A 16724-nucleotide genomic window follows, 5' to 3' on the forward strand; every position below is an offset into this window, starting at 1 on the left:
AGAGTGGGAGGAGACACACTTAACCTTTGGGGCAAGGGCTGAAATTGAGCGGGAAGGTGGGCGTCGGGGGAGCCTCATGAGGGTGAGGTACAGGCCCGGGCTACAGATCTGCGGCTCTGCCTGGTGGCGCCATCATGACTCTGCCTGCAGCCGTCTTTCTAGTCTGCTTTGTCAGCGTCAGTGCCCTGAGCAGGGCCAGCTCTGAGGTCAGCTCAGCCATGCCCCTGCCTCCAGTCAGAGCCCTGCTTATCCTCCCCATCAACCCCCGCCAATGCCAAGAGAGTAACTTTGGCAGGACTCTTAGAGAAGCCCCATTTATAATCTGACCTTGTTCCCTCTCTGTGCTTGGGGTGGGGGGCGGTCACAGAAGGGGCCACCAAGAAGCTGCGCAGCAACATCCGCCGGAGCACGGAGACGGGCATCGCGGTGGAGATGCGGAGCCGGGTCACGCGCCAGGGCAGCCGGGAGTCCACCGATGGGAGCACCAACAGCAACAGCTCCGACGGCACGTGCGTGCAGCCCCGCGCTGTGGTCCCCTCCCTCCTCCTCCGTCCTCCAGTCACAGAGCCACTGGGCAGGGTGGGAAAGCCTCCCTGTTTTGTTTCCAACTAAAATGTCTGGGTCCTCTGTGTCTCTGCCTTCCTTCATACCTCTCCCCTCAACACTCTGCCTGGACCCCAGGTCTTCCATCGCTCCCATTGGAATATCCAGATATCCAGGAGCTATCAGTTCCTTCTGTATGTTTCAGGAAGAGACCCTTACCTCCCACCTCCCACCACCCACACACTACCCTGCTCCAGAGGAAAGAGTGGAAAGGAAAATGTGGCCCTAAAATCCTTTTAAATCTAAAATCATTGTTGTGACCCAGATGAGTAGCGTTCTCTCAAGGAGGCTTGCTTAGAGCTGAGAGAAGGAGATTGGACTAGATCAGTGTTTTTCAAACCATGGATGGTGACTCATAGACAGGAAATAAAATAGGTTTAGTGGGTCAAAACCAGCATTAGAAAAAGAAACAGGCATATCTTATGAAGTAAGGATAAATTGCCTCGCGAATTTTTGTTTCCATTTTTTATGTATAGACGCACACAGATCTGTCCTGGGTCAAGATGTTAAATCTCCTTTCTTACATGTAGGTTGCATTAAAAAATTTGAAAGTCATTGGGTTAGATATTCCCACAGGTCTCTTCTAAGTCTATGAAATTATAGTTGTATGACTAAGATTTTCTGCTTCTGCTTCAAGGCCCAGTGACTTCCAGGCTCAGGACTCTGTGGCTCCATTGTTTGAGATTCAGTGATTGTGTGCCTCACTGCTGCACCTACTTCCATGAATGCGAGTACTCTCAAGCATTTATTACATCTTCCCACGTGCAGAGCATGCCTGGGCATCTCAGATAGGTCATTCTTACACTGGGATCTGCCGACTGTGATTAGACCAGGAACAGTGATCTCTCTTTTTTTTTTTTTTTTTTTTTTTTAGAGCCAGAGTCTCGCTCTGTTGCCCAGGCTGGAGTGCAGTGGCGTGATCTCGGCTCACTGCAAGCTCCACCTCCCGGATTCACACCATTCTCCTGCCTCAGCCTCCCAAATAGTCGGTACTACAGGCACCTGCCACCACGCCTGGCTAATTTTTTCTTTTTTTGGAGACGGCGTCTCGCTCTGTCGCCCAGACTGGAGTGCAGTGGCGCGATCTCGCTCACTGCAACCTCAGCCTCCCGGGTTCACGCCATTCTCCTGCCTGAGCCTCCCGAGTAGCTGAGACTACAGGCACCTGCCATCATGCCCGGCTAATTTTTTGTATTTTTAGTAGAGACGGGGTTTCACCATGTTAGCCAGGATGGTCTTGATCTCCTGACCTCGTGATCCACCCGCCTCGGCCTCCCAAAGTGCTGGGATTACAGGCGTGAGCCACTGCGCCTGGCCTTTTTTATTTTTGAGACAGGGTTTCACTCCCACAATGTAGGCAGGCTGGATTGCAACAATGGCGCGATCTCCACTCACTGCACCCTCAGCCTCCCAAGCTCAAGTGATTCTCCTGCGTCAGCCTCAGGAGTAGCTGGGACTACAGGTGCACACCAATGCACCCCGCTAATTTTTGTAGAGACGGAATTTCACCGTGCTGCCCAGGCTGGTCCTGAACTCCTGAGCTCAAGCGATCCACCCGCCTCGGCCTCCCAAAGTGCTGGAAATACAGGCGTGAGCCACTGCGCCTGGCCTTGTTTTTTGTTTCTTGTTTCTTGAGATGGAGTTTTGCTCTTGTTGCCCATGCTGGAGTGTAGTGAGGCAATCTCGGCTCACCGCAACCTCCGCCTTCCGGGTTCAAGTGATTCTCCTGCCTCAGCCTCCTGAGTAGCTGCGATTACAGGCATGCGCCACCACACCCAGCTAATTTTGGATTTTTAGTAGAGAGGTGGTTTCTCCATGTTGGTGAGGCTGGTCTCAAACTCCCGACCTCAGTTGACTCGCCCGCCTCGGCCTCCCAGAGTGCTGGGATTACAGGCGTGAGCCACTGCACCCAGCCTAACAGTGATCATTTAACACTTACAGCAACCCTGAGGGTTGTGGGTACTACCATTATCTCCATTTTACAAGTGGAGAAACAGGGAGAGGAAGAGGGTGAGGCACCTTACCCAAGGTCACAGCTATTAAGTGGTGATGGAGTCAGAATTGGAATTAAGGCCGTTTGATTCCATGACCTATGTTCACAATCTCCACGCTATATCCAGCTCCTAAAATTCTGTGACCTTGAGAGTCTAAGTTTCTTTATTTAACCTTCTCAGGTATCATTGTCCTAAGAATGTGGTATTAGGCTGCTGTTGACCATGGCCAATGAAAGTGGGGCCTTGAAGCTCCTCCCCGTGGGGTGGAGGTTGGGCCTAGTCAGGGAGAAACACAGGCTCTCTCTGACAAGCATACATACACAGCCTACTTTTTCCTCCCTGCCTGCCACTAGACAAGGGAGACTCAAGGCCCAACTATTTAGTAGGAGATTCTTCCTTGGATAGCTTTTTATCTCTGCAGCCAGCAGCCTGGGCCTTTCTAGGAGATGTTAGACCTTTGTTCTATCATAGCCCCTGAGGGTTGGCAGGGCCAACCCTCCCTCATCTGTCCTTTCTCAGCTGGCCACACCCAGAACATCTAGACTGGAGCACAAGAGAAAAGTAGCACGTTTCCCTTGATGATAACAACAGCAGCAACCGGAACTATCATTTAGTGTTTTCTGTTTGTCTGGAACTTTCCATCTGCCCTAATCCTCAACATATAAAACCCCATGAGTTGGGCATTGTCTCTGTTTTGCAGGCAAGGCAATCTTACCTTTTGGAGCCTCTGTTTTCTCATCTGTAAGACTGGATAATAGCTCCTACCACACAGAGTGGTTGTAAGGATTAAATGATATAACACCTGTGGAACTTTTAATGCACCACTGGCACCTGGCCAGCTATCAATCACTGTCAGCTTTTCTTGTTACTGTTTCTAGACCCCCACACAGTCATGGAACAATCACCATCCACCATCACTTGCCATTCACCTCAACCCTGTAATTGTGTTATTTTGGTCTTACTGCTGTTCTGGGCACCACCTCATGTTTGACATGGATTGCAATGCCAATATTGCAATATTGCAACATGCAATACGGTCAACTCAGACCTCAGTTCTTACAACTTGTTCTGGGCATTGAAATTTCTGACCTTTGTCTCTGGTTCTTAGTATTGTCATGCCCTGGTGAGGACACAGGTATCCAGCAAGCCCTGCCTTGTAAGGGTCACTTCAGAAGTCCCTGGAGCTTAAGGATTAAATAGCATCATTATGTTATTGTTATTAGTTTATTTTCTCAAGTGACATCAAAGTATTTTTCTTTAGTATGCAGAAATGAACAGTTGTTTGTCCTTTCCCAGAGTAGTGCAATCATACTGTGTAGAGGAGAAACTGAGGCACAGAGGGAAGTGCCCAGGGCCCCAGGGCAGAGCATGGCAGCCTGCCAGCTATACTTTCATCCTCAGGTTGCCCTGACACCCTCATGCATCCTTCTGCCTCCTCCTGCAGGTTCATCTTCCCCACCACCCGTCTGGGGGCTGAAAGCCAGTTCAGCGATTTCCTGGATGGGCTGGGACCAGCTCAGATTGTGGGGCGACAGACACTGGCAACACCACCCATGGGTGAGTCTTATTGAGGGCAGGTTGAGTGGGGGTAATGATGACCATGCGACAGGAAGGGTGAGCTCAGTGGGGGCCCTTCACTGGCCATTGTAGAGTTTATTCTATCACCAATTCTGTGATCTTAAGCAAGTCACTTCCCTTCTTTGAGCCTCAGTCTCCTGATCTTTAAAATGGGAATGATAATACCCACTTGAGTTCTATGATCTAACAATACTTTACTGAGCTCCTGTTAGATGCTTTCCATGAGGTATTTCAATTTACTGCTTAGGAACTGTGGCTTATTTGACTTATACCCAACAGCGCCTGGCACCTAGAGGCCCTTTAGTCATTTTCTTATTGCTCTTCCTTGCAGCTAGGAAGTATAGTTGGCCCTCTGTATCCATGGGTTCTGTGTTTGTGGATTCAACCAACCTTGGATAGAAAATATTTAGGGAAAAAAATTCCACAAAGTTGCAAAAAGCAAAACTTGATTTGCTGTGTGCCAAGTACTACCCCAAATCCGTGCAAATGAAGTGATATGTAGGCTTTGTGTTAGGTATTATAAGTACAGTCATTTTCAGTGTGTGAATATCATAGAGTGTACTTACACAAACCTAGATGGTGTGTGTGTGTGTGTGTATATTTTTTTATTTATATGTATTTTTTCATATGGAAAACCATATATCCTAGCACCATTACTGAATATCAATCATTTCCCCTATTTGATCTGCAATGCCAATATCAAGTACCATATATCAGGTTTCTATATATGCTCCATTATAATCTTATGGGCCCACTGTCATGTATATGATGCATTGTCGACTGAAATGTCATTATGCGGCACACCAGTGTAATCTAGAGATGATTGAAAGTATACAGAAGAAGCTGGTTGCAGTGGCCTGTGCCTGTATTCCCAGCTACTCAGGAGGCTGAGGCTGGAGGATTGCTTGAGCCCAGGAGTTTGAGACCAGCCTAGGCAATATAGTGAGACCCTGTCTCAAAAACTAAATAAAATAGAGCATATGAGAGGATGTGCATAGATTATATGCAAACACTATGCTATTTTTATTATTTTATTTTATTTTTGAGATGGAGTCTCACTCTGTTGCCCAGGCTGGAGTGCACTGGCGTGATCTTGGCTCACCATAACCTAACCTCCACCTCCCAGGTTCAAGCGATTCTCCTGCCTCAGCCTCCTGAGTAGCTGAGATTACAGGCATGTGCCACCATGCCCAGCTAATTTTTGTATTTGTAGTAGAGACGGGGTTTCACTGTATTGGCCAGGCTAGTCTCGAACTGCTGACCTCACGTGATGCATCAACCTCGGCCTCCCAAAGTACCGGGATTACAGGCATGAGCCACCGTGCCTGGCTGCCATTTTATTATTTATTTATTTATTTTGAGATGGAGTCTCACTTTGTCACCAGGCTGGAGTGCAGTGGCATGATCTTGGCTCACTGCAACCTCCACCTCCCAGGTGCAAGCAATTCTCCTGCCTCAGCCTCCCAAGTAGCTGGGACTACAGGCGCACACTGCCATGCCTGGCTAAATTTTTTTCTTTGTATTTTAGTAGGTATGGGGTTTCACCGTGTTGCCTAGGCTGGTCTTGAACTCCTGAGCTCAGGCAATCCGCCTGCCTTGGCCTCCCAGCTGCCATTTTATATTAGAGACTGGAGCATCCAAGGATTTTGATATCCCTGGGTGGGAGCAGGGTAGGGTTCTGGAACTAATCCCCCATGGATACTGAGGGATGATGGTACTTCCTGAACCCTATGCTTGGTCCTGTTAGCTTCAGTCTGGCCTATTTCATGAGCTCTCAGACAGAGCCTCCCTGCCTCCTCCCTCCCTTAGGTGTTGGCTCTGTTGGCTTCCAGCAGCTCCTCCCTGGGATAACTCCTCCAGAGGTGCCTCCTCGCCTCCACCCCTTTCCCCTCAGTCTGACCTGAGCAGCACCTGACTCACATGTCCCCACTCAGCTCCCATCAGGACAGTGCTGAGCCTTTGACCCTCCCAGCAAATGAGGAAGCCGAGTGCAGTGTCCTGCTGTGAGTCATGCAGTGGAGCTGGAGTTCCATTCCAGGCCAGGACTCCTTCCACTGCAATGCCCTCAAAAGCTCCTGCCCAGGAGCTCCTGCCTGATGGAACAGGAGTTGATAGGGACCCTCAGAGGGCGAGGGTCAGCTGAAAGCAAGGGCTGGGAATTAGCCAAATCCAATTCAAGGGCTGGAACCTTGTTTTCAGTCTCTTAAGGTCTGGGGAGCCTGCTTTTCCCAGCCCTAGACCCAGCCACAGGCTGGGCAGCAGTGAGAGGAGGCAGCCACTTCCACAAGGCTAATGTGCCATGGCAACCAGGACCATTTGTGTGTGGTACCGCCTGGTATCAGACCAGGGAAGGACAAGTTTGCCTTATTGACCTCGTTAGTGATGTTACGGTGAGACCTGGAGATTAATTCCCAAGGCCTTCCCTTCTCCCTTCCCCACAAGGAGGTCAGGAATAGCTGGATGGAGGTGGATGAATTCCAGGATGTCTCTTGAAATTAGTAAACCCCCGTCTTCCCTAGTATACAAATACAAAAATTGCATGATGGCTTAGAGAATCTAAAAATGGGTGACTGAATTCAAAGTCTGGCCCATTTGATTCTTCTGGACTAGGCTTATGATTCTGCACCCCTGTAAAGGACTTCACTTTGTTCTGAGTGACTGACTACTACATAATTCCAAATTCTGCCAACCAATGTTGAACAAAGCTAAGAGTTCCTAGAAATCAGGTAACTGACATAACTCCACACACAGACCTTGCCCCAGCTGGATAATCCATTCTATGGGAGTACAGTGAAGATTTCTCAGCTGTCCACACCCAGAAAGTCTGCTGGCCTTCCCTGCCTCCACTGGTAATGCAGACCCTTGTTGCCAGATAGTGCCTCGTGTCCTGGGTAGGTTTTTAGCTCAGCGCCTTTTCAAACAGATGTTCTTTCTTTCTCTCTTTCTTTCTCTCTCTCTTTCTCTCTCTCTTTCTCTTTCTCTCTCTCTTTCTCTCTCTCTCTCTTCTCTCTCTCTCTCTCTTCTCTCTCTCTCTCTTTCTTTCTTTTTTTGAGACAGAGTCTCCCTCTGTTGCCTAGGCCAGAGTGCTGTGGTGTGATCTTGGCCCACCACAGCTTCTGCCTCCTGGGTTCAAGTGATTCTCCTGCCTCAGCTTCCCAAGTAGCTGGGACTACAGGTGCACACCACCATGCCTGGCTAAATTTTTTGTACTTTTAGTAGAGATGGGTTTCACCATGTTAGCCAGGATGGTCTCGATCTTCTGACCTCGTGATCCGCCTGCCTCGGCCTCCCAGAGTGCTGGGATTACAAGTGTGAGCCACCGCACCCGGTCTCAAATGGATGTTCTTTCAACACAGATGTATGGGGACGTGAAGAACAGCCACTGAGCCCACAGCCTCCCCTGTCTTCCTGACACAGGAAGCTCTGTCCCCAAGTTTGCTATTCTGCTCATTAAAACAGGAGCCTCCCAGTTAGCCAGACACAGATGGGGGTTTGGCAGCCATCTGTTGTTACCCAGTCATGGCCCTGACGGTCATGCCCCTACCCCACCCCACCCTAAGGGGCCTATCAAAGGGGCCCTAGGCTGCTTTAAAGTGGTCTCCCGAGAGCAGTTCTGACCCATGTGGTTGGTGCCATCTTGTTCCCTTTCTAGTGATCATGTAGCCTCCTCCACAGGCTGGCATTCAGTACAGCAGCTGGCTGGCCTGCCCCTTGGTCTGGCCCTGCCTGGACTCACCCTCTTCTTCCTTTCAGGAGACGTGCACATTGCCATCATGGACCGCAGTGGCCAGTTGGAGGTGGAAGTGATTGAAGCTCGGGGCCTGACCCCCAAACCAGGCTCCAAATCCCTCCCAGGTGAGGGATTTTGGAAATGGGGTCCTGACAGGGAGGGGCATAGAGCCGAGCTCTGGGTCTAGCAGGTCCTCAGCTCCCTCTGCCCTAAATCGGGATTCTTGACAGTGGAGTCATAGTTTGCCTGGAAGGCCAGTGACTAGGGTGGGGAGTAAGGGAGGATAGAGGAACCAGTACTTGAGTCACCTCTTCTGCCTGCTGTTCGTTGGCTGGCTCATTCCATGCATCCTGCTCACCTCCAAGATCACCTGGCAGTTAGGGGATGGGCAGGCCATAGCTGTCTGTCCTGGACCCCTCCCTGTCATACATTCTCTCCTCCCTTAGCCACCTATATCAAGGTTTACCTGCTGGAGAATGGGGCCTGCTTGGCCAAGAAGAAGACAAAGATGACCAAGAAGACCTGTGATCCCCTGTACCAGCAGGCTCTGCTCTTTGACGAGGGACCCCAGGGCAAGGTGCTGCAGGTGGGTGTCGCAGGGCGAGTAGGGCAGGGTGGACTCACAGACTGGAAGTTGTAATTTAAAGTTTTTCATTTATGATTCATCCTGTGCCAGATGCTGTGGTAGGTGCATTAATTTGCATTACTCATTTACTTTCACAACCCTGTGAGGTATTCTTGTCCCCAGCTGATTCATAAGGAAACCAAGGTTTTGGGGGTAACCAAATTGCACAGCTGGTAGGTAGAATCAGGACACATGTGACCACTGCCTCCTCCTTCCCCTAGTGCTAATGTTCATTGCACACAGGTCTGTGCCAAGCCTTGTGTTAGGTGCTTTCCAAGCACGACCTCACTTCATCCTGCAGATGATCCGGTGGAGTAGGTGTGATTCTCTCCACTTTACGGAAACAGAGCCTCTTACAGATGAAGTCACTTGCTTGGGGTGAGCCTAGGCCAGGTGACTCTCATCCCAAATATTGAAAGCAACAAAGGCCTTCTGCACACTTGGTATTGTTAGCCCTTCTCAACAGTCCTGGGAGGGAGGGATCTTCATGCTCATTTCATAGATGAACCTGAGGTCATATGGGGATAAAGCACAGTGGGGGATCAGTCTCTGGGCTCAGTCCTAGGTTCAGATTCCAGCTCAGCACTCATTAGCCATGGGTAGATGTTGTGATGATTAAACAGAGGATTGCATGTAGGGAGCCTTACATAGTGCCTGCCACATAAACAGCTACTCACTAAGTATTAACGGTCATGGTGGTGGCTGCTGATCTTGCCTGAGGCCATGAAGGTGACAGAGAAGAGGCTAGAGCCAGGGACTGTCTGGGCCATTCAACTTCTCATCTAGGGCTGTTCCTCTGGGCAGAGATGGTTCTGTGGCAAGGAGCCTTGGAGTTGTAAATTTAAACTGCAGAGCCAGACACGGTGGCTCACACCTATAATCCTAGAGACTTGGAAGGCTGAGGCAGGAGGATCATTTGAGCCCAAGAGTTTGAGACCAGCCTGGCAACATAGCAAGATCCCATCTCTAAAAAATGAAAAAAAAAAAAATTAGCTGGTCATGGTGGCCTGTGCCAGTAATCCTAGCTACTCGAGGTGCTGAGGCAGGAGGATTGCTTGAGCCCCGGAGGTCAAGGCTGCAGTGAGCTATGATTATGCCACTGTACTCCAGCCTGGGTGACAGAGCAAGACCCTGTCTCTTAAAAATTAAAAATTAAAAAGAACTGTAGAACCCTAGGTTTTGGGGAATAGGAAGAATAATCTTTGGTGTCTGCTTAGAAAAGGATTCACCAGTGAAAACATAAGTTTGAAAATCACTGAGCAAATCCATTCCTCTCTCTCAGTGGTGTGGCTGGAAACACTGAGGTCCAGTGAGGGCATGGAGCTTACACAAGTCCCACGGCAAGCCAGCAGCACAGCTAGAGCTATGGCCAGGTCCTGAACTCTCAGTCTGCCCCTTCCTGGGGAAGGCTGTTATCTAAAATGCTGGGAGGCTCTGGAGTCACACGCCCGGGTCCTAATCCAAGCTCTGCCACAAGTTACTGTGCAACCTTAGGTTAGCTAATGAACCTTTCTGAGCTACAGTTTCCTCCGTGGAAATAATGATACAGAGCACCCCTACCTACATGGCTTGTTATAACAATTGGAACAAAGAATCTAGGTAAAATCCATAGCATTGTATCTAACACACCTCAAGTGCTCAGTAAATTATTGTGTGAAATCAGTCTGAGTTCTGGCTCCCTCTGTTCCATCTGTACCCTGCTGAAACTTGTAGGTTCCTGGGCCTGCTGCACAGTCCTGGAGTCAGGGAGGTGGCTCACTCCCTCCCTCTCTTCTTCCTGGCAGGTGATTGTCTGGGGAGACTATGGCCGCATGGACCACAAGTGCTTCATGGGCATGGCCCAGATCATGCTGGACGAGCTGGACCTGAGCGCCGCGGTCACCGGCTGGTACAAACTCTTCCCCACCTCCTCAGTGGCAGACTCCACACTCGGATCCCTCACGAGGCGCCTGTCCCAGTCTTCCCTGGAGAGTGCCACCAGCCCTTCATGCTCTTAAGGATGTCAGGAAGAGGCCAGGATGGTGGTGTGGGGAGGGGTGCCTGCTGGCCCCATGTCCTCCCCTGTACATAGTCTTTGTGTCTTTCTGGACCCCTTGTCCTGCTGCATGCCTGTTGGCTACTGGGCTCATCCCAGCTGGCAGTGGAGACTGTAGTGTGTGCGTGTGTGCGTGTGTTCATGTGTGTGTGTACGTGACCACGTTCTATCTGCTCATTTGTCTGGGTATAGTCACTCCTGGTGACGACTTGGGCTGAAATGTCTCCATGTCTCTTTGTATCTTGTTGAAAAGAAACCCAAAGGAGTGTTGTGTGGACACGACTCACCCTGAGGAGTCTCCAGTGGTGGAAGTGGGGCACGCGGCCACTGGTCGGTGCTGCCTGGTCCTGGGCCCGGGGCAGAGCCCGTGTGTTCTCCATCTGTGCCTGCTCCTGGTGGTCTCTGCTTTGTTTTCTGTCTTGTCTTTTGTTCCACTCTTGACTCTCCTGGCTCTGCCGCTGTTTTCTGAGGAATGTAGCATCCGCTGCAGCTGGCCACACTGAAGGCCCTCTGGGAACCCCACCCCACCAGAGCTGCTCCGGCAGCTCTTCCTGCCACTGAATACGTTCTGCAGCATGTAGCATGCCCACCTAGCTCCCTGGCCAGGGCCCTGGGGAGGCAGAGAGTACCGGCCGGGGGGCGGGCTCAGGGCTTAGAAATGACTTTCTCTGTGCGGCTGGAACCGCCTCCTTCCTCCAGTGAAGCACGAGGTCTTGGTTCCAGGGTTCCTGGCCAGGTGCCCCCTTAGCATTCGTTCTTCATCTCCTGTCTCTTCAAGCCTCCGCACTCCACCATGCTGAAGGAGCTCTGCCAGTGGGCCTGGGCAGGCAGCCACAAGAGGGCATGTTTTCTGCTAAAGCAGACAGTCCTCCTGAGGCCCTGAGGGTGGTCCTCATCCCCTTGGGGCTCATTCCTGGTGGGCATGACTCGGTAAGGAGGTGCTGTGGGTAGGGCTGTTTGCCGGAATAAGGAAGGCTGAGGCTGACTTATTCCCCGCCACTGCTGAGGATCCCGTCTGGCATTTGGGGATTTGCTGCATGAAGTTGTTCATTTGGGGCTCCAGTTTTTGTGCATTTCCAGACCAGGGTCCCTGTCTGGGAGCTCAGACTCAGCTGGGCTCCAGCAGCCTGGCTCCGGACTCTCGTCTGCCACCATCACCAGCTCTGTCTAAGCAATACTTACCCCTCCCCCGGGCCTCCCTGCTCTCCTGTGCCCCACTGCTGCCCTCTGCAGAGCCATCTGCTCCAGGCACTCACCTGCCTCTGCTTGCTTTCTCACCCATGTCTGGTTGGAGCTTCTCACAGCCACTCAAACCCTAACTTGATTTGACAACTGGGCCCTATTGGTGGGGACCATTGCCTGGACTGGACCCTGTGAAATCTGACCCGTGGGAATCCTGAAGTCTGACTCAGGAATGCCCAGACCTGTCCCTGTCCCTCCTCAGTTCTAGGGTGAAAGGCAAGAGGTTGCTCAGGAGATGGACAGAGCAGCCCTTGGGTTTGTATCTGGTAGGGAAGAAAGCAGCAGGACAGTGGAGGTGTGGGGAAGGCGCTCTTTCCACCTCTCCCCAGGCATTATCCCCAGGTGCTGAAATTGCTGTGGCCCCAGGACCTGAGGCAGGGATGCACTACCTGGGGTAGCAGTAGAAAGGTCTTGGGGCCTGAATGACTTGGGGCCTCTATTCATAACCAAAGTCGGAGGGGCATGGAGGCAGTGGCGGCTTGTGGATAGGCCATCTCAGCCCAAAGGGCCTCTTTGGCTGGCATGGTTCCGTGTTGGGTTGAAGCTAGAATCCTGTAACTCCTCCCAAGAAAGATAGGGGAAGAAGCCAGAACCCCACCTGGCCTGCCCACAGGACAAGAAGTGGGTAAGGGCAGGAAGGAAATGAACAGAGTTAGCTCCCAGGTTCCTGTGTCTGCCTGAGCCTCTATTCTTATAGTATCAAGAAGGGGGCCATTGGGTGCATAGAGATGGGGAGGAGGCCACTGGGCTGAGTTTTCTCTTTAGGCAGAAATGCTCTCCCCAGGCCCATTGTGTTCGTCAAGTTCTTAGAAATGGACAAAGGGCTCTGTCCTCCTCCACCCTAGTGGAGGATCAAGAAGGAAACTCCCTTGCAAAAGGGTATTTTAATCTCCTGTTTATGATTTATTCACCTCTACAGCAGTCACTGTCAGGGTGGTGTGAAAATACTCTACACCTTTGCGGTGATAGGGTTGTTAGTGACCCACAGGCCAGTAGAGATGTTTGCTGATGTAGCACTGAGTAGTGATACCCAGACCAGCAGTCACCCCAGGAAGTGGGGGCTACCCATACCCTCATTCCTCTGGTGGGGAGCTGTCTGCAGAGAGGCCTGCCACTGGGGGGTTCCAGGCCATGGTGCCCCTTGCCTCTGGGGAAGGGTTAGCACAGGGGAGGTTCTAGCTGGAGGAGGGGCCTGATGTGCTGGTAACTTGGGCTGACCTACCTACAATCCCCGGCTGCCAAAACTGCCCAGCAGTTGGGCCACTCCACTCTTCCACCTCTCTAAAAGAAGGTAATTTCCTCCCCAAATCAACCTTGGGGAATTATTCATTTAACCCTTTGCACCAAATAAGTTCCTCATCCCCACCTGGATTTTACCCCATGAGGGTAAAGTGCGAGGCTGACATGTCTGTGTGATGCAGTGTGGCTGGACTTAAGGGTCTGTTTCTCAGCATCCTGGATGCAGGGGCTTGTCTGAAAAGCCACTCTGGAGCTAGCCTGTCCCATAAGAGGTGGATGTGCAGGTGTAACTCCTGATGTTTGCTGGGGTGGGGGAGCATCTGCTGTTTGAGGAGGGATGGTGGGGAAGGAAGGAACATGATCCCTCCGGAAGTCTCCCACCCTGGGGCCAACTCACTGCCAGGTTCAGTGTCCTGGCTCCAAATGCCCCCTCACCCAGATGAAACTCTGCAGTGGTTACAGGAATGGAGCTCTTTGTCATTCCACCTCCTCTGGTCAGGCGAGGTTCACCGTGCATATGGCAGAGACAGGAGTGGCCCTGCAGTATGTTGGGTTGTGGGCAGGGACAGTGATGGATGACTCAGAGCGTCTGTCTTTGTATTTCTGCTCTGTTCATTCTGTCCTACTTTCTTCATAGACTCCTTTTCCCTGCAATGGGTCTTTGGTATGAAAAAGGCTCCAGTAAATGGAGCCAAGTCTTGGTTTGACAAGGGGAACTTGATCCTTCAGGGAAGAACCATCTCCAAAATCACTCCCCATCTGGTTTCTTCTACCACCCAATTCTACTAGGAAAGGAGCACTTAGGAGGCTCTTGGGATGCAGCAAGTCCTAGGCAATGCCAGCATTTCATGGGGGCTGAGGCAGAACCCAGGAGCTCCAAGAAAGACCACCCATAGAGCTCATTCCCCATGGAATCACTGCCGGTTAGAACACTGAGGTCAAGCCAGTCCTCCCATGGTCATGCCACCCACCAGGGAAGCATCTCTGATCTCTTCTTTACTGCCAGCCTTGAGGAGAGCAGAAGCCTCCATTTTTAAAGACAATAAAGACCTCCAAGGGTACTTCTTTGGAAATGAAATGTAGCACAATCTTAGCCTATGTTACCAGGAGCCCTGACATGCAACCAGGGTCCCTCTTCCATGCCCTGCTGCCCAGGAGACGCTGAGCTCCTCTTCCCCTGGGGTTCCAGCCCTCCTAATACCTCATATTCCCCATCTTCCTCAGCCCAGAAAGCAATGGGGCTTTAGTGATGCTCCTCTGTTGTGTCTCTCTAGTTGCCTCTAGCACTGTGCAAACTCTGCAAGAAAGTGCTGCCTTTGCTTAATGTTGTAGATGAGTTGCCCTCCACCTGGCTGGAGAGATGGCACATCATTCAGGGCCAGAAGGTTGTCCAGCAGTGTTTCTGCAGTGGCTGCAGGGAGATGGAAAAGAAGAGGCCTGCTTCCCTGCCTCCTCCTACCTTTCTCTTCCACTCCTCAGAGTTTTCTTCTCCAGTATCCTGACACGTAAAGAGATTCTTTAAAATGCTGCTTCTTCTACCGGACTGTCTTTCACTGAGTGGTCAGGGAGGAGATGAAAATGTGGACACACACCCCCCGACCCCCGCCTTCTCCCTCAACCTTTTCACTCACGTCAGAAGAGGTTGGGGCAAAACAAAACAAGCATGATTGAAGAGCAGGGGAAGCCCACACAATCAGGTGAGGCCTGATGGGGGCTGGACTGGCCTGGTCTGGCTGGGAAAGGGTTCTTTTAAAAGTGTGCCTGAGCATCTCAGAGCAATGTCAGTGATGCCAAAGAGAGCAACTTGGCCTCCTTGGGCACCAACTCTGCCAGCTGAGTTGCACAAACGTGGCTCAGATGTTGGCATGTCCGACGGTGGGACCTTGTTCTCTGATAAAGGGCTTAATCTTTCCATGTAGCAAAGCAACTCTCCCTCCCTCCCCTCCCCCCGAACCCTGAGCTTGGGCTTGTGTGGGCCCAGCATGGCTGTGCCTGTGAGGGAAGCCACATCAGAGAGAGAAAGTTGCGTTCTCTCAGGGGTCTAGACTGGCTTGGGGCAGGTGCTTGTTGAAAAGCATGAGTGTTTCTGCTTTGGGAAACCCTTCCAGAGCTCTGGCTGGAAACTTGGCCAGTAAGGACAGGGCCTTGGGCCTCCCAAGGAGTTCACAGTGATGCCAGGAAGGGTCCCTGAGCCTGGGTTCCAGTCAGCTTGGCTAACAGAATGGGGCCTGGGAATTCCAGGGGCAACTGAGCATCCACCCCATTAGCCAGTCATCTGGATGGGGACAGCTGGCTACAGGGAATCAAAGACTGTTCTGTACAGTTTTGCCAGAAACTGTGACCTTGGGCAAGGCTCCTCACTTTTCTGGGCCTCAGCTTCCTCATCTGCAAAATGGGAGCATTAGCTCATCTCCCCATGGTTCCCTCCCGGTTTTAATTAAAAGTCTCTGATCCGGAGCACATGAGGGTTGCGAGCCTGGTGCACCTGGTTCCTGTCTCCGTGGGCTGGTTTCCTCCAGCCCCTGATGCCCAGGCTGGGCGCAGGCCCTCATCTGGTCCACGCCCAGATGCTGCCTCAGACAAGAACTCTGGGAATCCTAACAGACTCTGCTTTCCTCTCTTCGTGGTTTGTCCTCCCTCTTTTATTCTCGTGTGATGATGAGACATAATGAAGGGTCGTCTACAATGGACAATTTTCAAGGTGCTGATGTGATGTCACAACCTCAGCTACATCCTGAGTAGGTCAGTGTCCCCATCAGCAGACGAGGCTGGGTCTTTCCTCATTTCTGCTTCTGGGATGACATCAGTGGGAGAGTTGAAGATCTGAGAAGTCTAAAGGAAATGTTCTCTGATGGGAGGAGAGAGGGAACTTATTTCCCTTCAAAGTAGTTTGCTTCTTAAGACCACTCCTTCCTCCAGACCACTCCTTCCAGAATGTCTTTAACCAGACATCATCTCAGAAGGCAGGGTGGCTGCTTCCTTAGGAAGAGTGGGCCTGATAGCTCAACCAACTCCTTTAGCATATAAACTCACAGAAGGCGAGAACCCCTTTTTTTAGACTTTCCAAATGCATCCTGCAAAGAGAGAGATAGCTGATAGGGACTGACAAGCACACTGTTTGGATAAGAAGCAATTAGCCTTTTATATCTGTGCTCTATACATTTTCTATGTGCAGCATCTTTCCTAACTTGTTGTGGTTCCTGGGTGGCAGGTGCACAGCTGGGAGGGACTGCCAGCTGTTTCGTACAACGTTCTTGCCAATTCCCTTGAGGAGAAAATTCTTCACATGGCTTCTGCATGTACAGTATTTGGGCAGCAAAACATGATTAAAGTCAGTTTGAAAATGGTTTCATGTGTTGCTTTCTATAGATGGTTCTTCATTCTAGGAGGAAGAAAACAGGGTTCCAGGTGACTAAAAAGAGGAGGAGGAGGATGCCTTGGTGGAGAGGCAGGGGAGAGCAGTACATTTCAGAAAAAAGCATGAAACATATGGCCTGGGCCTCTGACTCCTGTTTGGGAACTCTATGGTCACAGCAATGTTCCTGAGCCATGAACTCTGACGGGTCCAGGCAGCTTCCTGGCTCTGTCTCCCAGGTCCCCTGCTTCCAGGCCCTCAAAGCCTTCTGTTTCCACAGACTCCACAAGGGATATCCAACAACAGAGGAAGGTAAGATCCAG

At 51.1% G+C, this 16724-nt stretch overlaps 1 protein-coding gene across 8 annotated transcripts in view; it reads left to right on the forward strand.

The window, feature by feature from the left end:
• Window positions 1-16393, forward strand: part of RIMS3 (regulating synaptic membrane exocytosis 3) — a 69350-nt gene extending 52957 nt beyond the window's left edge. For 7 of the 8 annotated variants that reach the window (XM_033226930.1, XM_033226927.1, XM_033226926.1 and 4 more), the window contains 5 exons: window positions 368-509; window positions 4042-4154; window positions 7929-8030; window positions 8352-8491; window positions 10315-16393. In XM_033226930.1, coding sequence (XP_033082821.1) covers window positions 368-509; window positions 4042-4154; window positions 7929-8030; window positions 8352-8491; window positions 10315-10527 — 710 coding nt within the window. In that variant the 3' untranslated portion in view covers window positions 10528-16393. The remainder of the gene's footprint in view (window positions 1-367; window positions 510-4041; window positions 4155-7928; window positions 8031-8351; window positions 8492-10314) is intronic. The other variant, XM_033226931.1, reaches the window with a different exon arrangement.
• Window positions 16394-16724: the final 331 nt, after the last annotated feature.

The sequence above is a fragment of the Trachypithecus francoisi genome, unplaced genomic scaffold (assembly GCF_009764315.1).
Source record: "Trachypithecus francoisi isolate TF-2019V2 unplaced genomic scaffold, Tfra_2.0 Lachesis_group12, whole genome shotgun sequence".
NCBI lineage: Eukaryota > Metazoa > Chordata > Mammalia > Primates > Cercopithecidae > Trachypithecus > Trachypithecus francoisi.